Source organism: Haliaeetus leucocephalus, unplaced genomic scaffold (genome assembly GCF_000737465.1).
Source record: "Haliaeetus leucocephalus isolate CR32 unplaced genomic scaffold, Haliaeetus_leucocephalus-4.0 Scaffold317, whole genome shotgun sequence".
Lineage (NCBI taxonomy): Eukaryota > Metazoa > Chordata > Aves > Accipitriformes > Accipitridae > Haliaeetus > Haliaeetus leucocephalus.
In genome coordinates, this window is record NW_010972753.1 from 1,775,961 (window position 1) to 1,802,600 (window position 26,640).

At 44.1% G+C, this 26,640-nt stretch overlaps 1 protein-coding gene across 1 annotated transcript in view; it reads left to right on the top strand.

Annotated features, from left to right (window-relative positions):
- Positions 1-26,640, top strand: part of CNKSR2 (connector enhancer of kinase suppressor of Ras 2) — a 177,758-nt gene that overhangs the window by 149,970 nt on the left and 1,148 nt on the right. The window contains exon 21 of the mRNA XM_010571380.1: positions 24,337-24,533. Coding sequence (XP_010569682.1) covers positions 24,337-24,533 — 197 coding nt within the window. The remainder of the gene's footprint in view (positions 1-24,336; positions 24,534-26,640) is intronic.

The window sequence follows — 26,640 nt, forward strand, 5'->3', positions numbered from 1 at the left end:
GTTCAAAAGCTAGAAGATAAATATTGTTTGTCTCCTTTTGCGGCCCCAATTTGCAAGTTTTGGATCTTGTTGATGACAGTTAACACTCCCACATCGTTGTACCTAGTGTGGTGCTATTAAATAGCATGATTTCATGGACAAAGCGTGAAACAAGTTCTCTGTGGGATCTTACTGTATTTACATTAAGAAAACGGCTGCATTTTAAGTAGGCTGGTTGCTTTCTGGCTCCACGTTTTGAGTACTGCTGGCACAAAATAATAGCGGCTCATTATTTCTTCTCTTCTGGATTCCAGAGGGATGAACTTTGGCCTTTTGGAATATAAAATATCACAACAGATTTGTTTAAAAGCATTTGAGTTGTTATCACCGTTAGAGAGCGAGGAGAGAGGCTGCCAAAAAACTTCGATTTAAACCCACTTTTCAGCCAGTTTTCGAAATGTTGACTTAATCGTGTGAAGATGTGCAAGCATCAAGGAGGAGTTGAAATTAAGGAAACCTCACCCGGGAGATTTCTCCCGGTCGTAGACTGGGGGATAGGCAGAGATCAGGCAGCGGCACGGCTTGGCTCCGCCGCGGGGTACCGACGGGGAGGAGTTTTACCCTGATCGCTTTACCCAGCCAGGCTAATGAGAAAAAGGACTCAAACTTCACTGGGGATCGTTGTGCTTTTAGTTCTGGGTTAAATGAAACTCGGATTTCGAGTGAGGTGGGGTGGCGTGGGGGAGGCTCCCGGTCGGGTTCCCGGTCCAGCACCCGGTCCGGCTCCCGGCTGGGCTCGGCGATGCCAGAGCCGCGGTCTGTGGGCTCCTGGCAGCCCGGACGGCCTCGCCTGGACGTGCGGGGTGGTCAGCAGGGAACGCTTGAGAACTGGGGAGCTACAGAATTAGAGAGCATCTTCCCGGAGGAAAAACCGCAAACTCTGGTTTAGAATTCACATAACAGTACTTTAATAGCCTCTACATTTGGCTTTAAAGCGGTATTTTTACTGTACAGATGTGAACACTTCAAATCCAATATGAGAATCATACTTAAACTATAAAAAGCTTGACGCTGGTTGTTCTGAGAATTCTTCTGTTTCTTTCCTCCTTGCTAGAACATACCCTGCCATTTGTTTTCAACTTTTAATTCAGAAAGTAAATTTTCTTTTCAAGATGTTTTCTTTCTTTTTTTTAATCAAGCTAAGTACATGCACATACTTTTACAGTGCAACGCTTATATTTTTAACATTAATGTAATGTCTTTAGGGACAGCTGCAGTAGCTGGTTTCTGTCTTTTCAGAAGATGGAAAAGAGTATTTTTATTTATTTCTTTGCAGCTGCAGGGAGCCTAGGAAAAATCCCATTTAAATTTTACATTCCCATTAAAGCTCTCCAAGACTAAATTGTTTTTGGTTTTTTTTTTTTTACATTTTGTTGCTACCGAGGACTATGCTTACCTTCTCCAGTGTTCCTGTATGATCTTGGTATTTAACGTCATATTTCCTAATGTAGCCTCAAAAGTTTCATGTCATTCTTACAGGGACTAGGAATACTTATTAATGAACTAGGATAATTTAACCATACCATATATTTTTTTATACTAACACATTGAAAATTTAAATCTCAGAATTTTGACAATGGTTTATGAAATAGTGAGACTGAAGAATAAAAATAAAATGAAAACCAGAAAATGCAGTTTAGACATTAGTTCATTATGCATTCAGAAATCGATAGTTTCTAAGTTCTCTGGTCACTTTGCATTTTAACCTTCTACATTTCAGTTCACAAGTTCTGCTTGCAGGTATGGCCACCTTATAGTGGCCATCATGAATCTTGTAGCATAAACAGCCTATCCATGCATCTGTGCAAACTCTAAGAAGTTGAGAAATTTGATTCTTTGAACGTCTTGCACAGTGTATAAAATACATGTAAAATCTCTCCATAGTAAAAGAAGAGGAAAAGAGGATGTGTGTTAGTTTTTCTGGGAATACTTGTTTGAAGGACGGCTGAAATTTCTGGTTCAATTAATTTTGAACCATTGGTAGAAGGTGGAAGGAAGTTTCAGGGGTTTTGTAAAGTGAAAAAATGATTGCCTTGACGATTCACAATTTGGAAATGGCTTTTACAGTTAGTGAAACTCAAAACCGTCAGCCACCTTCTTGCTCTCCTCCATCCCAAAAGGCCAGTTTCCTAAGCTTGTACATGTGGTGGCTAAACAAGATTATGGGATTTATAGCAAGAGTACAAAAGCCACTTGAAGTAAAAATTAGGCTCTTCAGTCAGTTTTGCAAATAGCACTTGGGTCCTTGATGGATTTCATTATTCCTGAACTTTATGGGAGGTTGAACGTGGGAGGACAAGGGCATGGTCAGATGGCCCCGAGCAGCCAGCGGTGCCCCTTGGAGGGCTGCGACACCTGTAGGCTTTGGGTTTTTACTCGGAGGAAAAGAGGAGTGGAGGGGTGAGATTTTATATTCCACCTAGGTTTGGCTCTTCTCCCACGGCTGCCAGAAGACTGTGTGCGTTTCTGAGCATCACTGCTCCCCTCGATGATGAGGCGTAGGAGGTTGCTGAGAATAACCCAGTGAACAAAGAAAGGAAAGCAGACCCCTCTGAGGTGGTGGAAGCTTAATTTACCTCTGTAAAAAGAAAGGAACCACGTTCTACAGGCTGTGATCTGTACTGCTCATTGCAAACATCAGGGTAGCTGGGCAAGAGATGGCAAAATCTAGTGGGTTGAGATGGAAGCAAAAGAAGATGGAAGACTAGAAATAGGACATAAATCTGTAATGGTGAGGATAAGCTATGGAACAGGTTTCCTTGAGTTGTGATTGATTTTTCAAATGAAAATACCGTCAGCCTTAATCCTTAATTTCACAGAATTATGCAATTTAACACACTGTGCAGGTAAGCCAAGTGTACATATTTTATGCTGGGGCCACGTTCTGGCAGACCATGCCAGTGCACAGAAATGTTTCGGCAGCCCAAGGTGTCCTCCAAGGAGGAGAATCTGGCATAATGTCACGATTATGTTGGAAACCCTGTAATATCTCTGTCCATAATTAGCTGAGGTGACAGTTGTTTTTGACAAAGAAAACCTTCTCATAGTGTCCCCATAGCTCACATCTTCCAGAAGTATTAGCAGAGGCCCCTGGTGAGACTGCTCCCTCAGATGACTTACTCGGTTGTACCATACTGAAATGGAGAAGGTGTTTCAAAAGACGAAGTTGTGAGCCTGTTCCTTTGTTTTGTCCTCGTATGTTTTGCATTTCTTCAGTCTGCTGTTGCTCATCTTTAGCGGTTGCCATAGCATGCGCTGTTATTAATGACCAAAAATATATAGCCAGATCTTCATCTCTGTTCCTCCTGGGTTTTATTAACATCTGTCTTCTCCTTCCAAGGCAAATATAATGGCTGTAGTAGTTCCAGGCTGAGCAGGGGAGGTTGTTGTCTGCACTTAGGCATGTAACTGTGGCTTTCCAGTTCTGAAATTCCCCCAAGGTTTCTGCACGCACCTGCTAAGGGGTTGTTTTAGAAACCTTCAGCATAAGCTGACCGTGCTCTTGCTGTATTTCATAGTTCACGGAGAAGTGTGTAAATCACGGTCACCAACATTTTTTTATCACCAGCAGTTGTGCTGATTCAGTGTCTATCGCACCATAATGTAACCAGAACAGATAAATTCTTGCCTGTTCCTACCTTCTCATGTACATTCTCGTAGAAAACTTAAATTGAGAAAGTTCTTATTTTTCCACAGAGTTGTTGAATAGATGTATCATAAAATACCTACTGAACTTTGTGGTTACTCTGTAACCAAAGTAAAATCTTTAAGGTATCAGGTAAAAAGAAACTATAAAAGGTAGTATGATCTCTGTGTATTTCAAAATTACTTTCCTTGGGTCTCTTTTCCAGAAGCAATATTGTTTTCTGTGCTTCTTTTACCCTAGTTATGAAAGATGCAACATAAATCAAAGATAAATTTATAGCCTAATTCCATGTTGTTGCACCAGGATAATTTCTTCAGAACCTCTCCACCTATATTTCTGGAATAACAAACATTGAGGAAGATGAACATAAATTCAAGTCACTGGAAATTACAAAAGCATCAGTGACAAGCCTAATGTTGTAAAGCCTCTTTGGAATATCCGGCTGTACTAATAGCAAGTCCTGGTGTTACACAGGAAAACTAGTGAGCTTATTGCCATCAGATATGCAGCTTCTTTAAGAGGGATGTTTACTTCCTTCTGAAAAAACAAATCCTTGCAAAATTAAAAACTCACTAAGCTTGTTGTTTTTACTGTTTTGTCTTGCAGTCTGTTTCCATTCTGCACAGCAGATGTAGGCTTAGTAAAAATTGTCCAAAACGTTAATTTGTGTAGTTCTGTATCAGATCTCACTGGGCTATTTGCATTAAAAGAAAAAACTTGCAAGCCCAAGGGATTGTGCTGAAGAGCATTGAGCCCCACATTCCAGCTAACCCGGTTAGCTCGCCTTGAACAGCGCCTAAAAGCATATTTCTAGGGAAGTGTTAAAGGTGTCTTGCCTGTAGCCCTTGATGAATCATTCTTCCACAAAATAGTTTTGTTGATTTTGAACTGAGGTGTACTTTTAGCTGTATCATGTGGCAATAAGGAGTTGCACATTTTAACTCCAGGCTGGAGAGAAAAGCATCTCTTTTGGTTAGTTTGAACCTGCCACTCAAACTTTCAGATGTTCCTGTCACTGAAAGAGGCAGCGATCAACCTTTTCTCTCGGTACTTAGTGCACGTGTGTGCTCACAATTTTATGGACCTCTGTTACATCCCCCTTGTTTATAGGGGTGACCAAGTCTTGAACGGTCCTAGACGATTATTTCTTCTGTGAAATATTGTCATACGGAGGTATGGAGACTGCACCTCACCAAAGACAACGTGTGGCAGGAGCATTCTTGTGTTTCAGAGGTGCTTGGGGACGAATTAGGGAGGCGGAGGCTAAGGAGAAGCAATGAATTTTCACACTGATGTCTTTGTACCTTTGTACAAAGATCATTGAGGGTAAAAACCTGGTGGTGGAAGGAATTAGTGGAAGAGGAGGAACTGATGGAAGCGTGGGAGTAACTCCCCTCTGGGTATCCCCAGCGCACCAAGAACTTAGTCAGGCTCTTCCCTTAAAAACTGCTGGGCGCACCAGGTCCTCTCTCGCCCAGAGGACCCTTGATGCAGAGGAAGGCTGGGCAGCAGGGCGAGGGGCTCCTCCGTGGCTGGGCATCGCCTGGCCGTGAAACCCCGGCACGTCGGCCTGAAGCTTTGTCTGGGCTTCCTGACCAGTCTGACAAATGCCTTTTACCAACCTTTCCAGGAACGTCCGCCTTGTGGTTTTCTGAATGAGTCTTCAACCAGGAGCTTGAACACATAGACTGATAGGACAGAAGACTCCTTTCATTAGTTTGCTGGGGTTTTCCCCTCCTAAATTGAGTATAGAAGTGCTTTCTTAGCCGGCTTGAGGAGATGCTATCTGATGAAAGAGATCATATTCACTCCAGCATGCTCAGGGATTTGAAATAATTTGAAATTTGTTGTTTGTTGCCATCTTTAAAGTTGAAATACACTGGGGAACTTCTGATGTTTTCAGCATTTGACTCCTGTAAGAGGAGCCTTTAGCCTAATGAAATCCCTGTGAAACTCTGATTTTCTCTTATTACACTGGTGAGGGCATTGTTTGGCATATGATAGGCTTAGGATAAATTTTTTATGAAAAAATTGGAGCACCTCTGAAAACAGCTCTTGCACGTTAAAAATATACAAGCAATTATAAGCAAAAAACGTAGCAATGTTTGGCTTGCCAGAAGGGTACCTCACATAAAACCTTTCAGTGCACGCTTTTTATGTAGAGATAATTATTCTCATAAAAAGTAAAAGTTAAATTCACTAGATGAAAACATATGCTTTCAGTATCCACCAGGTGTGAAACATTTTATCATGAAGTCTTCATTTTATATTCCCAAGTAGGTACTGAATTCACTGCAGCAAAACAAGGAGCTCACTGCTGTATTGGTCTGATGGGCTTTCAGGACACTAGACACCTGAGAAAGCAGCTGAGTCATTGTTTTAAAGCAGGAGAGGCGATTTCTGCCTTATTTTTATGGAAACCAAATTAATTAGAAGCAAGATTTCTAAAAGCAGTTTCTTTCTAGGCTAGTTTTGTGCAGCGTATTTCGGTTTGATGATCTGAGGGAGGGGTTTCAGGTCTGATAGCATTTGTGTTGCCAAATGTGGTCCTCTCCTCAAGCCTGGAAGAGACCTGACGAAATCAAAAATAGAGTTGGAGCAGAACGATACGACTTGCCTGGGAACAGTCAAGGCAAGTTGGACTGACAGATGAAGCACACGCTAGTACGTGAGGAGAGAGAAGGGGATACCGTTGTTCTGTGTCTGAAATGTGTTGTCAGCATTTCACTTAACAGCCTCGTAATGTAGTCCGCGTTTTGTGCACGTGCTTCTCCAGTGAGCTCCAAATCCAATTAAAATATCTCAACCTGAGCAGTAATAATCATCATCTGCCCTCCCAGCTTTCCCTAACTGGGTGGGTTTTCACACCATTCGCGTTGGATGTTTCAGCAAAAGCTGCTGAAGAGCCTCAGCAGAACAGCGCGCGAAGATGATGACGCTTTTTCCTTGGTCTCTTTGTCCTACCTTAACCGCGTGGTCTGATATCAATAACTTAAAATGTTTACGTGATGGGTCTCTTTTACTGACCCGCTCAGAGAAGAGGTCCCGGGCCGGGAGGGCAGGTCGCGGCAGTCGCCGGTGGCCGTGGCAGGGACAGCGTCTCGGTTCTCTGCCCTTGGCTGGAGGCAGCCCCTGGGGAGGGGACAGGCTGGCCCCGCGTTGTTTGGTCACGCGAGGCATTCTGTCCGTCTGTCGGTATTTTTGTTGTCAGTACGGAAGGCACCGTCATAAAAAGCAGTTATGTTACTTGATGGTGGGCTATTGAAGTGTTCTTCATCTAAAGTGGCTTCTACTGGTTGAGGTTAAAAATTTGTTTGTGTGAATTTAAAGTTGATATGTTATAATTAATTCCATACATTTCTGTTTGCCTTTAGAGACCCAGGCAAGTTAATGTATAAAAATTCCCAGAAATATGCTGCTGATAAAAGTGGTACAGAGAATAGTCTGTTATGATAATAGGACCAATTCTCCTTAAATATTCCTTATTAAAAAATTTGGTGATACAAATGCAAAAAAATTAGTACATTACCTTTTTTTTCCAGGGTTGAAGTCCAAAGCATCAGTTAGGAAACAACTTTTTTTGTGCATTTTTGTGCTGTGTAGTAACTCTTTCACGGGGCAACAAACTGGAACTACAGTTCCTGCTCCACAGCCAGGAAATAAAGACATGTCTTTTCAAGCGGTTCTCAGTATAAACCGTGCAGGAGGTTTGGTAGATTAAACTGAGCTTTATATGCCATCACAATCATAGCCTGGCTAATTTTAGCTTACGACAGTATTAAGAATTGGATTGAAAGGAACCTCACTGTTAGATATACGCCTGAGGTGCTTGTCTTTTGAAAGTAACATCAACTTCTCCTGGGTGAGGCTTGGCCCATCGGCAAATATAACTTAGTTTCAGTGTAATCCAGAAATTAGAGTGCCAATATGCAGAAATTTTAATAGCATTCTCAGAATTCATAAATTGCCCAGTGGACGCTAAAGTCCCAATTACATCTTGCACCCTCTGAATGTATATAAAACTACAAGAAATTCAGCCAGCTTTTTTTTTTTTTTTTTCTGACTATGGTTATTCAACTATGTCTCACTGTTTATGTGCCAAATTAGAGGGCCTTCTCTGTCTGGGAGCAACTCTTTCTATTAGTTTACAATGGTTACGAAACAAACTACTCTGGAAAAAAAACAGCTGTGGATTTCTGACAGAGCCACAATTCAAACTGCTCCGTCCTGGAGTTGTGAACTGTCACTTGAGTAAGACTCCGGTAATGAGCTAAAGGAGAGAGTTTTGCAGATACTCGAGAGAGACCTGTACAGCACAAGGTAATACAGTAAGAATTAGTAATTTGACAATTTAATGTGTTGCATTAAAAAAAAAAATCCGCTTACCAGAGAGGAGCCAAAAAATGGGGTCCTTAGGGGTGGGTGGCACTCCTGCATTACATGTTTAGCTACTGGTACTGGTATCGTCCGTATTTGTCGAGCAAGCTGAAATTTCACCACTTAATAAAACCTCCATAAACAAACAGCAAATAATATAGGCGCTCTAGTGGCATTGTCAAAAAGCTTCTCGTCATTTAGATAAGAGCGTTAATAAAGCAAATGCATATTCTTTACGTAAACTTTTTCCTTGACGTCCCTGCGTGAGGTATTACTTTAGCAGAAGGTAGCGCGGAAAGAAGGGTTAGAAACGCTCGAGAGGTCTGTCTCCACAAACTTCCCAGTCCATGGCTGGTTTTATCAGAGGTGGCTTTCACGGAGCGGTAGGAGTGCCTTCAGCGCGGGTCACGGCAGCGCGCACGGCCGGTGCGGTGTCCCCAGCCGCGCCTGGGGACGGAGCCGTGTCGGGCACTGCCGCTGCCAGGCTGAGCAGGAGGCTGGGGAAAAGCAGGTTTGTAAGGCTTACAGGTCTTCCCTGCGCGTGAGGTGAGCTAGATAAAATTCCGCAAACACGTGCACAGCTTAAGACAGGACAGACAATACAGAGAATAATGTTATTCTCTGTAGTAATAAGTACGTCAGTGGTGTGGTGCTGGAGTGTGTAAGACGACATTAACTATGAATTTTAAATTTTCAGGTGCTTTTATTGTGACTCTAGTGGGATTTTTGCTTACGTGTTTGTTTGAGGGGGGTTATTTAGTTCTTAGTACTGAGTAGGTAGAGGGTTACTGAGCAACACAAGTGCATATTGGGAGAGCCGGGATGCATTTGCACATTTAGAAGTACTGCGGTAAGTGGGAGGGAAAACGCCTGCCGGTCAGAGCCCTGTAATTTCCCCGTGCCGTGTTCTCCTGGGGCCGCGAGCAGCACTCGCCGAGGAGCAGGTACTGGGGGTTACACGTGGTCTGACACCACCATCGGTCCTCCCCGTCCCCCTTCCTCATTGCGGTGCTCTCTCATATAACATCTGCGCTCCTGGGGTTCCTTTGTTTAGCTCGGGGAGGACGTGAGGGACACTAAAGCGTATACTATGGTGTTGGAAAAGCTGGAACTTGCAATTTGCAGGTAGCATATTCCTGTCTTATCATCGTTTGATTTGGTGCCCTTTACTGCAGTAACTCAGTCTCCAGAGGAGTGCTGAGTGACTCCTGCCACTGCTTCCACATCTAACTGCCTTCTTACAGGGTAATTTGCAAATTTGGAGTACAGCGTCAGGGGGCTGCGCTGGATGTGTCATCGAAACCCTCTTTCCTCAGGCACTCTCATTGCCAGGCTCTATACCCGCTCCTTTTCGTCTCTGCGTGGCGTCTGTCTGAGCCCTGAGTGGTCCTGAAGGCGGTAGGAGCTTCCCACTGCTGAGCGATGGCCAGTTTGTAGATCTGCCAGCATTCCTCCAAGGATCTGGGTCAAATAGTGTTGAGCCATTTCCGAGTAAGGAGGAAGATGTATCTGCCACTGGACTTGCAACAGAAGCAGCCAGGTAGCAGGTTTTGGTGCATTTACTTTGAGGGGAATATATGTAACTAGACACGCTTTGTTATTGGACTAGGTAATAGGTAAGAGCTTCTAGTCAAAGTTCTTCTGTATCTCTCATGAATATATAGACAGATGTAGAAACATGTACACAAAATAGGATACAAATGAAGGAAAGAATAGAGATTCAAAAGGCGGTTCCAGTTTTACTGATTGTCACTACAGACGGGAAGTCTGAAATTTCCTTTTCTAAAACTTCAGTACTTCTTTCAACAGTTTGCTAACCTGCTATTATTCAACCTAACCCTTCTCTGAACAGCAAATTTACCATAAACATACCATTTAATAATCAGGCATCCTGTAGCCTGTTTAGGCAAAGTATATAATGTGAACATTCATAAGAAACTGTACTCTCAAGTGGCAGCAGTAAAATGTTATGCATTTTATTAAAAAACACATCAAAGTGAAAACCCTAACTTAAATTACCTCCCATTAGTGACTGCTGGTGTCCTTCATTACTGATAAACAGGTCTCAAAGAAAAAAAGAAATAGTTGATTCACCTTCCATGCCCCTTTCCTTACATAGGACTTCTTGTGAGAGCTGTTTTGAGACCGTACTGATTGTGACTCTCAAACATTTCTCTCAGGGAACAACTTTCTCCTCCCTTTTGCTTACATTTTTATTGGGTTTTGAGACATGGTGGCATGCCCAGAAAGGCCTGCAGAGCATGCCTGTGCTCTTGCTTGGCACATGGGTCCCAGCCCCGATGCCTTCTGTCTCCACCACTTTCGATGGGTAAAGTACCCCCCCGCTGCTACAGGTTTGCTCGGACGTAAGATTCCTCACATCTTCCGCGACCGCGTTAGCTGAAGAAATAGGCGGAGATTTATAGCAGGCAGTTTTGTTTCTGTAACCTCCCTGGGGAAGTCATTTGCTGTAAAGCTCTTCTCATAATACAAACATGATTTGGTTGATAAATGCAGTAAGTTCACTTCATTATTTTCATAGGGTCGCGTTCATTTTTGTATGTGAATGGCAGTTGGTTTATTTTTCAAAATGTTTGCAAGTCTCATGAGTTTCATAAGTTGTAGTGTCGATAAGTATCCATCCAAAAGCACGTTACTTGTTCTTTGTTATTTGTATTTGTTCTCCTATAAAACAAATTTTAAAAACCTTATCTAGAAAGGGAACCATATGCTGGAGATTTCTTTACATAAATCATTTTGCTAATGCTAGTGATACAGAAAGAAAAATGTGGGGTTTATAATGACAAGGAAAAATAATTTTACTACCAAAAAGCAGAATTTCTAAACTCTTAACGTGCATCTACACAAATAGGAAATATTGTACAGTTAGTTACTATCAGTGATACAGTAAAATAATGAGAAAGTCTATTTAGAAAAGCCCTCCAAGTGCCTGTTAATTGTATTCACCTTCAGATGAATAGGACAGTGTATGCTACCACTTATCTTAAGAGGTCCTAATGAAAGGCTGTTCATGCACATTGTGACTCATCCAAAGTGGGACAGCAAAGAATTACCAGTGTTTGCTAATAGGCCTATAATGGCCTTAGCAATATTACTGAGTAGCCTTTTCAAAGGTGTGTCTTATTAGCAGGTTTTTTTCAGAAATAGTCATCTTCTAATGCAAAACTTAGTTGGATTTTAGGTACATAATAAAAAGTCCTGTCTCACCGTCTCCGGAAGGTAGCACAGTTCGTCCATGGGCACAGAGGACACGTCCCAGCCCGCCTCGGCAGGGCGTGTGGAAGAGCCCGCTATAGACAACCGCTAGGTAACACCCTTGCCTTAACTGCCATAACCCAGCTTTATTTCATAGCCACCTTGTTTCACGAAACAAGAAGTTTCTTTTGCCAAAGCCTGACCTTTGAAACCGAATTTGCAGAATTTTTAGAGATCAAGTTAAATGAACAACATCCATGAGACAGCAGGATCTCCTGAAGCTGGAAAAGCGATACGCATGAGGCAGCAGTATCCTCTTCCCCTTAGTGCCTTTTTCCAAACAAATCCAAGACGCTTATTTTAAGCGCTGTGACTGTTTGTAGTATAAACCAGGATGAAATGTGAAAAGCATTCCCTTTCGCAGTGTACTGAAGTCTCCCTTCCCTCAACCCCACAAGTCCTGAAATGTGCTGGTTTGGCCTTTTGTTTGTCAGGGGTTTGGGTTTGGGTTTTGGGGGTTGTGGGGTTTGCTTGTTTTTTTAAATTTTGGTTGTAGACTCAAATGTTGCCTATTTTAAACAATAAGTTATGTAAAAGTTTCTCTCGACAGCTATACTTAGGATTTAGTTATATAAACTGTTTTCCTCTCCTTTCTTCTTCCTCCTCTCCCTGTTGACGCACAGAGTCCCCGGGAAATCTCAGCAGTGGAGGAGAGGCTGAACTCGGTTTGAGTTCCATATAGCATTGCTCACCCTCTGCCTCTCTGGAAACTCATTTTCCAATTGCTGCCGTGGGTGGAGTAAATGGCACCGATGTTTCCATCTGGGATTCTTTCCACCTTGTGCCTTCTGTCACTGAGACAAGATTTCTTTTCTGCTTTCCAGACCTTTTGTGATATGCTCAAGAGTGAAAATGGCAATGCTTGTTATTTTCCTTCCTTTTTCATCCTGTCTTTTGAAAAAAAAAGAAAAGAAAAGATTCTCTTTAACAAGGGTTAAACAAGTCTCACCAGTTAAATCGGATTGAATTTGTACATCTTTATGTTCTGCATAGTTGAACTCTTTCCCAAAGTGGTTTTTTAACAACAAAACATCCCACAGCTCTTCATATCTGGGATCTAAAACCACAATGGATTTTGACATCCATGGAGTTTCATTTTTTGTTACAAATAAGTGTAGTAGACAATAGAATAGGGTATGTACTGAGAGCCGCCGGGCTTTTGAAACTGCCCTGTGTGCAGAGGATGCATATCCACACAGAATCACTAAGTAGTACGCTGTTTATTCCACCTCTCTCTTTTCTTTGCTAACACAGGTCCACAAAGATTCTCGAGTTCTCAAGCCCTAGCTTTTGGATGTATGTAATGTCAGTGTGGTTTCAAAATCACATGATTTCCTAGCTCTGTATCTTATCCTTCACCCAACGTTGCCCAATGCTGGATTTTCAGCTAGGATGGCGAAAGGAGCCAGATTGTGTTGTGCCACCTCTTTTTCTAGTCCGTGCATAAGCTGCCGACAGGATATTTTTCTGTGTTTGTAGCACGTTTGGTGGATTTTGGGGCATGTTCTTCGCTTCCTTTCTCCTCATTCATGTGACCGTTTTCCAGTGCTTCCAAATGAGCTAATGTCTCTTCAACACGGAGGAAACCAACCCAAGTTGGCTAGGATGTATGTTGTTCTCTTGTTTTCCTTGTGGGTTGTTTTTTGTTTTTTTTTTAATTGGTCTTTGTTCTGTTCTTTTTTCTTTTTTAAAGCGTATCCACAAAGAGAGAACATATAACTTTCTGTCCTAAATACCTCTTTTGCATCAGGGATGGATATTTTAACGGAGCAAGGTGTAATAGCAGAAGAGTGCCATGTCTCTGTCCTCATGAGCATAGCTGCATGCAGATTAGAAAAGCTCTGTAGTGCTGCTATACTGTATGCCAGATTTGCTATTTGCTCTTGTTTGCATGATAGTATTTCTAATATACTAATATGATATGGAAATAATGGCACATCACAGTTCTTTCACCATATTGTATCACTGCTTTATCATATTAGGCTAATACACTGCGAGAGTTGATAGCACCTCTCCATGTCAAATGGGATCCACTTCTCTTGGCACTGAACCGATTGGACTCAAAGGTTGATAAACTTATCATTAGAGAATTGGCACGACGGAGACTCAACTTCAGCCTCTTGCAAGCAAGCTAATGGCCTCCGTTCAGGAAGTCAGTTCTTCTTGAATAACTTTGATGTTTGTAACAGAGAACAGACCTGTTAAAGCCTAGACAACCACATGCCTGGATAGGAGGCCTCCAGGAAGGTGTCAAAGGGCATGGCCAGTCTTTTGAAGAATGCACCCTTTCCACAATGGGACTAGGCACAAAGTCAGATCCAGCCTACACGGAGCACATTTGCAGAAAATACTGCCCCGGCATGGGAGAACGGAAGGGGACGAGGGTCTTGGCAGGGGAAGGGCTTTGATGTCACTCAGTGGTGTTCTGCAGACCTCCGGGAGTTAAAGAGGCATTCGGCCGCGGTAACGGTAAAACCCTGTTCCTTGTACCGAACTCCAGTGAGCCCGTTCAGGCCAACCAGACAGAGGCGTGTCTTTTAAGCGTGCTTCACGTTAGTGACGGCAGTCACCTTACTGTCCCGTGCTAAACTAAGCGTGCTCTGTCAAGTGGAGGTATGTACAGACCTTTCGGAGACTTCCATTTGTCTAATGGTTCGTAACGAATTACCAGAGGGTGCGCTGGCACTCGTTCGGCTGATGACGGAGAAGATACCTCGCGCTGAGATTTGTTAGACTCTGCAGATAAACTCTTCAGTTCCTCTTTATCTTCTAGGACTTAAACCCGTGAGTGATGCTGCCTGGCCAAGCAGGCACCGAGTATTCTCTGTGTAACACCCAGACTCCAGAGGGCTGGTTCGGGGCCAGCGTTTGTCTGGATGTCGCTCAAAGTAGATTCAGATATTGTATTTATCATTATGTTCTGAGTCCCCTATGGGTTGATGTTTGCCTCTATCTCTGTGGTTAGAATGTGGATTTTCCTTAATATATTTGGCTAAGGGTGTATTGTAATAATGTTAATGCTAATTACTTGATATTTCATACTATCTTATGGGGAGATACTTTTAAAAAATGTATTTTGAAATGTTTTCTTTCTGTTTGCTCAATGTATGGTATTGCATTATGTTAATACCAATAAAATTATATATATAGTTATATATATTTCCCTTTTATAAAGAAGTAAATTATGCTTTTTTGCCTCACAAACAGGAAATGTGCAGTGAATAAAATTACATCATTCTGCCTTACAGCAGGTGACAAAGCTTACAATAGTTTTAATATTCTTTTTTGAAAAATAAAAAGTATAGTATGACATAAACTAGTTGGAAATTCATCAAAATGCATGTTTTGTGTTTCTGCTCAATGGGACTGTCACAAATCAGCCTAAATATTTAGCAATGTTGTTTTGGCATCTTTAATTTTTTCCAATCAAAAACATACACTGTATTGCTATTATTGATTACAAAACTGTACTGTCATAAATTTTTGCCTGTTGGCCAAATAGACAAACCCACCGAGTCTTTATGACTCTCTTGTCTGTAGGAATTGATTTTTAAATTTAATTTAGTGCTCTTTCCAACGCTTGGCAAAGGCAGAATTTATTTTTTATATAAGGTTGCCTTTGGAGTACCTGCCTCTGCCAGGGCTGATAAATCACTGCTAAGTACATAAAGATTCTGCAACCTGAAGGATATGTCAGTAAAGCCTTGTTGGAATGGCCTGCAACCCCAGCCAGTCCTTTACATTCTGTCATTAAATTCCATAATTAGTTAGAGGTGAAATGTTTTGGAAATGAATTAGAGAAGCAGAAGCAAAGATGTGACTCTAAAATGTCCTTTGGCTGCCATTAGGGGTGACACTGATGGCTTATTTGCTGCTGGTAGCCAAAGGCCAGCATATATCTGCGCTAATATGAATTAGATCGTCTTCAGCTTCCTCTCTTTCTTTTCCCCACCCTTTCTAACATATTGTATTGAGCATCTTTGTTTTGCAGAGGCATTCAGAAGGGCTGTAATTAGCAGTCCCCGGCATTTAATTGCATACACATTTGTTAAATATTTTTCTGTATGCCTTAAAATAAAGTATAGAAAATGGCAGTAAATGTTTCTTTAATGAAGGCATTTGATTTATTCATGAAGTCAGGGTTTTTTAAAGGTGTTATTTTGGGCTTAATAAAGGAAATAAGCCAGCAAGTTTTCAGTTTTGCCTTTGCGTAACCATTGTCTGTCAGGGCTGATGTTTATTCCCTTCCTCTCGTTTCTTTTGCGTGCAAACACATTCTGCCCAGTGGACGGGGAACGGACCTTTCTCCTGTGACGACTCCCGTGCCGGTTTTGAGAGCGAGCTTTGTGTTAAGGTGCATACATGTTCACAAGTTCGTGATGACATCTGATGACATGAGTCAAGTCTAGAAAAGCCGCGTGGTATTGCATTTCTCCCGTCACAGTAATAGCTTTTATTCTCAAAGGTACCTCGAAGCCTGCGCGGCGCTTGCAGACCGTGGCGGTGTGATGGGCATTCAGCAGCTGACGGGGGGGCTTAATATTTGGTAGTGTCGTGCCCTACATAAATAGCATGTAAATCAGGGTGCAGATTAATTAGTCTGGAATCTAATCAGTGCAGCTATCATAACGCGCAATTATAAATCCAATAATAAATCTGAATATTTGAATAAATATGACATCTTCTGGGATAACGTTTTCAGAAGTATTTCAGGCCCCTTTCCTAAATGTCTTGGGAGGTGCTTCCCCAACAGACTGCAGTGCATTACAGAGGTAACCGAGACGGCTATTAAATTAATCTGGCCCCCGCCCACACTAATTTGCCATGTTTCTTTCATGTGGAAAGTAGGATTGCAATTCCTAAGTGATGCAAGTGCTTTTGAAAATTTCACTCTCGGTGTTACATTTTCATAGAAATAAGCAAACTTGGGATGTGGCCTGAAGGAGAGTTCATTTTCTCGGTGGGTCTTGCTCACCAGGAATACATACCCCTCCCGTCCGGGCTTGCTTTAGGTATCAAGCCCTTAAACCTTGACAGGCGTTGCTGTTGTGCAAGCGTGACTGTGGCTTGATTCTGACTGGTGAGTAATGTCGTTGGGTCCGTATCGTTTGTCACTTAACCTTCCACCGCTTCGTGTGCTGTAACAGCTTAGCTTTGTGAAAAAATATTTTCCTGCAGGGGTAATTGCTTCCATATATTGCTTGCGAGGTGTGTCTGCAGGGACCTCCTTGTTGTCCTGTTTAAAAGTCGGAGCATCCCCAGACGTATAGCAGTTTGCCCAGTTTGCTTCAGCTCTTGGCTTACCTCATAAATACAAGAAGTTTTTCATTGTTTCTGAACTGCAGGGACTGAGGGGAAGCGTACCATCAAAATGTAACTGCTCTGTTTATTCCACTTCAACTTTGGTAGCTTGTGGTAAAATTAAACAGCACTTATATCAATGTATGGCACAGAAAAATGTCAGGATATCCTATTTCATCGTGTTAAAATTCTCCCAAAGAGTCACTAAAATCTGTTCAGCAGATGAAGGTTAAACTGGTGCCTTCATAGGCAACTTAATGAGTAGAGTACCGTGTCCACATACCAAAGGATGCAATTAGAACGCTGCTGCCAAAAAGTTCTGCCACTGCTCGGAGTTCCCTCTTACTTTGGGAAGCTTTGGAGTTACTTCATCTTCATTCTTATGCCCTCTCTGAAACCACAGCCCACCAGTATAACCTCATGAAACAGCAGGGCTGGGAGCAAGTGAGGATCTTCTCCTGATGCTCGTTCAAGGTGTGTGAGAGCTTTCAAGAGGTAGCAGGAACAGAGTGAGCTAATTATTCCCTCTGTCTGTGTTTTCCCTTCTCACTAAGATATTAACCCGTTTGCTGGCACCTGTACTTCATTGCTGAGTGGATGTTGAAAATGCCTAAATGTTACCATCAGCACAACGGTGCAGGTCGGCAGGGAGAAACGTCGAGGATCGATTTTTTTCCTAACGCCGAGTTTAGTATCAGCCAGTTTTAATAAGCAATTCCCGTTGCGTGGAGAGCTGAAGAGAGGTGACTGACATGGGTGTGAGACTTCTAGTGAGACCAGCTCAAGCGTCCCATGAAACCTGGAGGCTGGAGATGCTTCAGCGGGGCAGTGGTGGCTGACGAGGCCGTGACGAGGGCCAGGCAGCTCGTCATCCAAAGAGCACCAGAAAGGTGACCTCAGAGGAAAAGAGATTCGCAGGGCTCTACTGATCCGAAAAGAAAACCACTAGTGCTGTAAATAGTTCACAAAAAGGATTAGACCTGTGGTGCCACAGCAAAGGCTCAGCATCTCTCAGGCCTTACAAAGGCTGGGGTTAGATCTTCTAAAAGCGGCTGTGGTCCCTAACTGCTTCGGACTGAACTTGGTCGTAGTGGCAAATGCCTGAAATACCTTCGGAAATCCGTCCTATGGGAGATGAGCTTTCTGCTTGCCTGCACAGTCCACTTTATTTCAAGAAACCAATTTATGCTCATGTACAGGAGAGGAGAGGCAGCCTCGTACCATTGCGTGGAGAACCAGCACGCTGCAGAGCTCTGTTGTGTGGGTGCTTTCCGTGAGCACCCTCTCTAGGGAATCTCTTTTTTGCCTGCAGGTTTACATAATAGGAGAGAATAGCAACTGTGTGCAACTATCCTGGTAACCCCAAAATACTTCCCCTTTAGAGGAAAGGATGGTACAAAATGCAAATTTAGTACTTGTTCTCTGATCCTCCAGCCACTAATATTTCACCAAGCACATGGATCAAAGCTTGTTTTTAAGCACTGCTTGTCCCTTCCTTGACTCAAGACTTTGGGAAAAATCCTGCGCTTTCAGGTACATGGGGCCAGAAAGGATGGAGGATTACACGAATCAGAAAAGGGCAGGCAAAGGGAAGGAGTAACAGAGAGAAGGGTTGCAAAGGCCAGGCACTGCACAAGAAGCCCCCAGCTCTTCTTCAGCTTGCTTAAACTTTTCTCCACTTGTGGAAAGCATTAATATATACATGTGTGTATATATATGCACAGGCATATTCACATGGCCCATCCAGGCCTTGGTTTTAACGTGGCATAGGAGATGACACAGGTTTCTGTTTGTGCTTTAACAGGGAAATCTGCTCTATATTACCCAGAGCAGATGATCAGCAGCTGGCTTTCTAGACCTGAACTGCATCTTAACTGCACCTCCTGCCTGCTGTACCATGCCAGGCTTAAACACCGTGTTGCTTCTTCCTTTTCTCAGATGCCAGGGATGTGACTTGTCGCGTTTCCCTACCCGGAGCTGATTTCCCATGTCTCCGTGGCTCCCCCGTACCTGTGCAGGGGTGACCCCACAGGCAGCACACAGCTCTGCAGTCACCAGCTCCTTGTAAAACTTCCACTGATTTCACCGTTTAGTTCTTTTTAGCTTGTAGTCTGGGGGGAAAGGAAATACCTGGCTTAGTCTGCCTGCCATCCGTCCAAATAGCGTAAAAAATGACTGTAGTTCCTGGTTCTTTGCATCGTGAGCATTTGGATATGTCTTCCTCTTGTGCAGTTTGGACTCTAATGATTAACCGGAACAGAAGCAAATACGGATTTAAGCCTTGTGCTGAGAAACCCACGACTACTTCTTCGGAGGATTTCTTCTCTCCCGTCCCCTCCAACCCAGCTAAAACCCAGGTCCGCTCTCCTTCTGTCCTTCTGCTTTTTCACCTTAAATACAGGGAGATTCCTTCTGTCCTTCTCCTCACTGTTCCCCGGGGTTTACAAGCCCAGCCAGGCTGTCGGACCCTGGGGCAACGTTACTACGTCCCCTTGGGCCGGCAGATCGCCTGAGCTGGGGCTCGAGAGCTTGCCGGGGTCGGCAGGCAGCAGTCCAGGCGGGTTGTGATAGACCGGTTAATTAGACACGGCACAGCCAACGTGCTGTGGCACAGGCAGATGACGAAACGCTTTGTTGGTCCTGGGATTATATCGCTTATTAGCTGGCTGGTGGCACTCAAGCTTCTCTGTTCCCAACATAGATGCAGCCGGGTCAAGGAGGCAAAGAAAAAAAAAAAAAGAAAACAACTCAGGGATTTGTGCATCAGGGCCCGGTTTATCTAGCTTGAGACCGTTTCCCAGAGGCCAGGGATGCTCTCTGTTTTGGTGGAGCGTTTACTGACACTCGCAGAAAGTCTCTGGGAGGCGTCAGGTCGATGCCTCCCCTGTGCGAAAGGTGAAGCAGAAAGGTGGGGCTCTCAAATTGGAGGCAAATCTTTGGGATTTGTAGGGGGGAAATAACATAAGGCAGCTGTTTAATAACGTAATTAGCGATGTATTCTAACAAAATTGCCTCCTTAAGATCCTGAGAAAGCCGAGCTGAGCTGGTTCCTCTGCCAGAGAGAGTGAGCTCACCAAAAGGAATGAAAATGGGAGTTTAAATTTCAGTGGAGCCAGGGGATTTCAGTCTGACTGTGCCTTGTTCGCTCTCTGTCGCAGGCTTTGCAGCAGCTTGGCTCTCAGGATTTGCAGCGAGTGGTAATTTTGTTTGAACGCAGGGCTAATTGCAAGTAGAGGAGTGGGCATGCGTGAGAGGAGTTGCACAGCAAAGGAAAGCACGTCACTAAGCTGTAAAGGTAGCAAAGAGCAAAGAGGAGAGCGGGAAAACAGAAAACCATCAGGGCGGCAGCGGTGTCCGTCAGCCGGGACAAGAAGTCTAAAGACAACGGGATGAGCTGGGTGGTGTTGGGAGGCACTGGCGAAGCGCAAAGGGGCCTCAAAGGAGAGCTTCAACCCTTGAAAAATCTGACCTTTTCAGCACAGCAGGTGACAAAATTCATGATTAACTGTGTTGTACTATCCTGCCATGGGCAGGATGCTATGTGCACTCATAGCCCCGGGTGCAATCCCTGGTTCCTCTGGTACCTCACTGAAAGAGAAAAACCATGGAAGCTTTTGGTGGCTTGAGCTTTTACCGGGAAAGTGAGTCACAGAACCGCAGGAACCTCCACAGAAAATTACTAGAGGTTGTGCCATATATTTAGAGCAGATTTATGAGAAGTGTGTGGCTAGAGAGTCTCTGAGCCCAGAGTGCAATGTGTTAGCCAGCTGGGTTTGCAACAGTGACCTTCTGCGTGGCCCTAATTCAGTACTGTATTCCTGAATGACCAGTTTACACGCACCGATCATCTCTTGATCCATGTAAATACCAATGCTAACTGTTTCTCCCTAGTCACTTTTCACTCAAGTGCCTGATGTTCTTATTTATTGCTCTTAGGACCTTGGTTTGTAAGAGGGAAATAATGGAAAGATGAATAGCTCAACAGGGCCAGGAGGTGGTTACAGTCAGTACATGTGGAGCTCAGCGCACGCTTTTTTCAACAATAAATGACAGCACAGTTTTTCCCGAACAACAACCCAAACCATTCCTGACCTCCTGAGTTTCACCCATCCGGCCACAATCTCCAGCTCTTCTCTCCTGAGAAAATGTAAGAGTAGATACAGCTGTTTACTGCATTTTAAGAAGTGAGGGCAAAGTACAAGACGTTCAGAAACTCTTCCTTGTGGGAAGCAGAATAATGAAAAATAATAACACACCGTTTACTAGACTGATTTATTCTTTATCTCCTGAATTTAATGCAAGTGGCTTTCCATTCACTTGAAGCCACAGCAGAAGCTTCACTGTTACAAGATTTAGTACCTGTGTATTCATGTATTTGGAAGATACGGTTCTGAATTTAGGTCTTGTGCGCTCCCGAGTTTATGCACCTTTATTTCTGCTCCAGAGGCAGAGATTTGTTCAGGCTTGGGTAGGGGCAGGGGACAAAATTATTGCTTCAGAGAAAAGACCCTCCATTTTAGCAGTATGTGGAAACAGCTACCTGACAGTGTGTTCAGGGAAATGGGAGCTGCAACCCGTGACTCGGCAGCCATGTGAGGGTGAAAAACAACCTGCTGCCTTGGCTGCTGTTCCGAGGTCACCTGCAAATCCCGTTAGGCCACGTTTTCTGATTAAACAAGGCATTACCTGAGGCCTTCCTCTTCCTTAAGGAGACAGCCTTGCTGTAGTAGCAGGACTGACATACAAATCCACCAGTTTAAAAAAGGAATATATATGTTTTAAGCTCAGCTGTACGTCTAACCGAGTACCTCAGATGCTTCATGGTGCCAAGGGTTTCACCGACACCTCCGGGAAATCAATCAAAGCCTTTAGCAGAATGGTGAGGGAGGGGAGAGTCGTGTATAATCTCGTTCCCACCTACTGAGCGCCACTGAGAGCAGCAGTCCCACTGCTTTCGGTGTTTCTCTGGAAAACACGAAGGGCTTGGGAGGTGTTAGCGTGACGCCCGCTGCCCTCTCCCCCGCCGTGGGTGGAACGAGCCCGCGTCTCGCCCGGTTGGACCTTCCCCAGCCTCAGCAGCAGTGAGACGTTGAAGGGACGGGACCCGCTGTTTCCCTTCCCTGCTCTTTCCTTTATAGCAAACCCCCTTTATTCCACGCCGCTCACAGCTACGGCACCGCGACAGAGCCCGGGGGAGGCGATGTGCCGACGTCTGTCAAAGACCAGCCGTGTTCCACTTTTGGGGCCGAGGGCAGAAATCCCTCGTCCGCAGCCCCGAGGAGCATCGGCCACGGCGCGGGGAGGGAGGGCGACCCAAATCCCGGCCGTGCTGCCTTCCAGGTTCGTGAACGGCACTTGTTCAGGATCGAACCTCGGGGCAGAACCCGACCGTCGTCCTTCGCCATGGTGGGGACTGTCAGTGTTTTAGGAAGCCGCGGGGTTTCGATGGCGGGTGCGGTGGCGGGTTGCTGGTCCAGGCTCTCCATCGCCCCGGCGAAGTAAATCCAGATGACGTGGAGTCAAAGCGCCGGCTTGCTTCTTCAGCTGACTGTCCCTCTGCTTGTCCCCTGAGGGTACAACGGGGCAAGGCTGCTGGGGAAAAGAGACCCGAGGAAAGATCTTTTTTGCCTTGTACAACAAAGGATAAGAGAAAGAGAGAAACAGATGTAAAGCGCTCCCGTGTCAGATGGAGGTGGTTTTTTTCCCTTTGCCCTTTAGCAAATCACTCCCATTCCCCAGCTGTCAGACTGGTGGACTTCAGGCTTCAGCGATATGAACTGATAGAGACATCCCAAATATCTGATCTCCTTGCTGCATGGACGTTTTAAGAAAGCGTTGAAATCAAGACCATGGGGGATTTTAACCAATCTTTAAGTATTCAGCTACTGAATGTTTTGCCCTTTAGCACATTAGATGTTTTAGTGGGAAAGAAATCGACAAGGAAGAGAAATGCATCTCATTTCTGTTTTTCTTTTAAGTCCTGCCCGCCCCTGACAGTGATGAACCCCGCTCGCCAAGCAGGGCAGCACATGATGGGGGGATTTAGGGAGCTCTGTACAGACGCATCAATAAAAAGCCTCCAACCTTTCTTCACCTCTGTATCTCTTTGAAAAAAAATAAGTGCTTTAAAAACAGCTACCCCCTAACAAGGGCAAAGGAATAAACTGAGGGGAGTTATAGCTAGATTAGTTGATGACTGCAAAATTCTTTGATTGTGTAAAGGTTATACAAATGCCAACGCTTTTTGTGCCGGGGTGTGGAGGTTGGGGTCTCTGGAGTTCTTGCTTGAGCCCGAGGTGAGTAGCTGCCGCGCTGCATGGTATGGGCTCGAATGGGAGGTCGCCTCGGGAAGCTCCTGGGGGGCTAGAAATGTCCCTTCTGACCACTTTTGTCCTCCCTGCCGGTGCTCGATTAAAAAACCCTCTAAACACCTGAGGGGACTGAGGTTCAGTACTTACGGGTCCTTCAGCACGTGCTGACCTTTCAGCCGGTGCAGGCGGCTATGTCTTGGTGCAGGGTCAGGCACGGGGTCAAAGCGATGCTGGAAACCAAACCACTGTAGCCTTCCTACAAGAGCTTTCCTGAAAGCATCCTGAGGACACGGGCACCTTGGGCCGGGAAAACATACACCACTATGAAAGCCAAGACTGGGTGGGGGGGTCCCGTGGGCACTGGAGGCAACTGGGAGGCTGGCTGCTCCCCCAGGGCTGCCCCGGCTGCTCCCGCCCACCTAATCCTGGCACTTCACCGGCACTTCCCAAGTGCGTACGGAGTCATCAGGCAGGGTCTCCTGGGGAAACCAGTGTGTGAGAAGCTGAAATGTTTCGATGCTTTCCAAATGAAGCATTTCAAATGCTCATAGCAGAGTAACTTTTCAGCCCCAGCCCTTGCTTGACTTTGTTTTTAGAGACGGAAAAATGTTTCCTCATTTTTTTTCCTTTAAAATGCTCCCAGTACTAGTTAGAGCAAATATTTTTAAACCTGTAATAAATAAATAAATAAACCTCTAATGCAAACAGCTCTGGTTTGGTTTGCCGCGCTGCTGGGTAGGCTGTCATGAGTGAGTCCAGTCTGTAGTCTGCTGCTGAACCTGCGGGTAATAGTAGAGTAAAAACCACCACAAGTGACAGCATTGCTGACTACTGAACAGCACTCTTGAGTGTCAAAAATCAGAGACAGAAAGGAGCGGACTTCTCTAGGAAGGAAAATGACATGTCATTCCAAGGCCACCATCATAAACATAATTTTGAATGCCCTGTCAGCGCTCTCAGGCCAAGATCCGATCCCTGATCATCTTCCTCAGCAGGATGCTGCCAGGGCTTCCTTTCCTTCTGATAACAAAATCACCAGCATATTTAACTGCAGTACTAGAGATGTGATTTCTGACAGTATGTCACTGTAATATTACTACACCTTGCGCTATTTCTTTTTTCTTATTTCCGTGTGGGTCAAGGCTTTACATTCTTGAAAGTTTTCCCCCCTTTCTCCTGAAGGCAACAGCAAGAAGGAGCAGTTACAATCGCAGCACTTTTTTTCTGGAACTTAGCAGGTGTGAAATAATCTCCTTATGGTCTAGTTAAACCTGTTAAATGTTTTGCGAAGGTTTTTGATAGATCTTCGTATAATCACGTTAATGATACATTGTTCCTTTCTCTATTTTTTCCTCTTTTTTTTTTTTCTCCTTTTTCTCATTACAGTTGAAACTATAGAGGAAAAAACAGCAGACTCCTTGCAAGATTTGTACAGAGCCTTGGAGCAGGCCAGCCTGTCTCCTTTAGGAGAACACCGGATTTCCACTAAGCTGGAGTATAAGAAATCTTTTATAAAGAGATGTAGTGATCCAGTAGTCAATGAAAAACTGCACCAGCTGCGAATTCTGAAAAGCACTTTAAAGGTGAGATAAAAGAGGGCGGAAAAATCCTGCCCCAGGGTTGGATCGGGCTGTATTGTATTCGGAGATTAACTGCGCAGCTGGAGTCCAGGCTGAACCGAGTGTGTGGAACAAGCAAGGGAGACGTGGGGCAGCGCTGTTCGCAAAGCAGAGAAAAACGTGCCTTGGGAGAGCAGTGGAAGTGAGGGGATCGGGTTTTATTTTTGTGCGGATAAAATCTCAGTCAGCTGCTCCTCCTGTAGCTAGTTTAACAGAATTTGATAGCAAATTATCAGAGGACTCCTTAATCCCTTTTTTGTCCCTGAACATTTTCATTTACTGAAATGCATTCACTCCGTAATTGCCGAAGTCTAAAGTTAACCGCAGCCAGCCTTTCAGAAGGGAGCAGTACCTTCTACAGCGCTTGATTATCTTCTGATTGCTGAGCTGGTCCAGGAGAAAACTGTGTGCTTGCTTTCTGCATAAGCTGATAGGATCATTGTATTTAATCAGTAGGATTGATTAAATAAATAGATAGTGGTAATGATAGATTTGAAGATTTTTATGGTTATTCTAAATGTACCACAGCTCATTTAGCCTCCCTGTCAGCTTCTTTGTTTGTTACAGCAGTTTCAATTCTGTCCTGATAGAGATTTTGGCAAACAATATGTTGGATTTCCCCAGGGACCCTGTTAACTATATTAAATTACCACATTTTAAGTCACTAGATAATTGTACAGTGGATTTTGTAACAGCTTTCATCAGAGGGCTTTATCAACATTAATTAATTTAGTTTTCCATCACCTAGAGAAGCATTTAAGCAATATTATTTTCATGCTGTGGGGCTCCCATCCTGAAAAAATCTTACACATGCTTAACTTTCTGCACTGTATCATCTCATTGAAAGGCGACTACTACTTGTAGTATTATCTGGGTATGTGAGTCTTTACAGGATGGGAGGCTGGCAGGAAAAGTCAAGATACACAGGCTTTCCACGTGACTTCTACAAGCGTGAGAAACTGAAACAAAATCACAGTACTCTCAGACATCTTGGAGTGGCAGGAGGTTCACGCTGTACCTGTGCTTTTGCACCATGGTGGGATTGCTCGTACCAAAACTGTCGTTCAGTATCAGCAGCTTGCTGCCGTGCTTAATGTCTTTGTTGTTAGCATTTATCGATATCTGAGCTACGTTACACCAACAGCTTCCTACAAATGGAGTTGCCTTTCTCCAGGGAATTCCAAAACCAGCGCAACCTCTTGACCCAGCAGATGCCCATTTTCGTGCTTCACTGGGACTTCTTTCTTTTGGACCAAGCAAGCACAATTTGTTAATTTCTGTCCCTGAGCCATATTTTCTAAACCTGTCACCATTCTTGTTTGGACCTTGATTGGTATAAATCGTCCTTAAAGTACATGACACCAATAATTGAAAACGCAATGGCAGCAAGTACCAAAGACAGATAATTGCTGTTTCTTGCATAGAGCAACATGTACTGTTTTGCAATGGCATCATGGTAACTCATGACAAGTTTCTAGCTCCATTATAGCCCAGAGCTCCACCCCTGCCATACACCTGGTAGTCATCTCTACCGGTAGCTACTGCTGTTACCTAATCAGTTATTCTTTCTTTTTATCAGTGCCTGTGATTTCTCCTTCCTGAACGCAGCCAATTGCACTGGCCTGTTGGAGTTGGTGTTCTGAACCCTCCTTGAATTTATCCAAATTAATAGGAGCCTGAGACAGCCCTCCAACCTGCTTCTAGCTCTTGTTGTCCGTAGGGTCCCTGTCCCTTAATGAAAGACCCCTCTGCTCTCTCTCCTGTGATGCAGCACAAAACCATTCTCTGGCCAGTGAGTACGAGCTGCCTGGCTGGTAGTGCAGGTTGGGAGTTCCCATGGTATCATTGCCACTGGTCATTCTCAGCTTGCACCTCCGTTTCTGAAAATGAGTATTCTAGCAGATAATGTTAATTAGCTGCTGTTTGCAAAGCATGAAAAATGCCTTTCAACCTGCTGCTTATGGGTGGTGTCTCTGACCCTTCTGATCCTCTCCCATCCATGTGGGCTCACACAGCTTAATATTTCCCTTTAACACACTCCCTGGAAAGATTTAACATACTTGTAGTATGG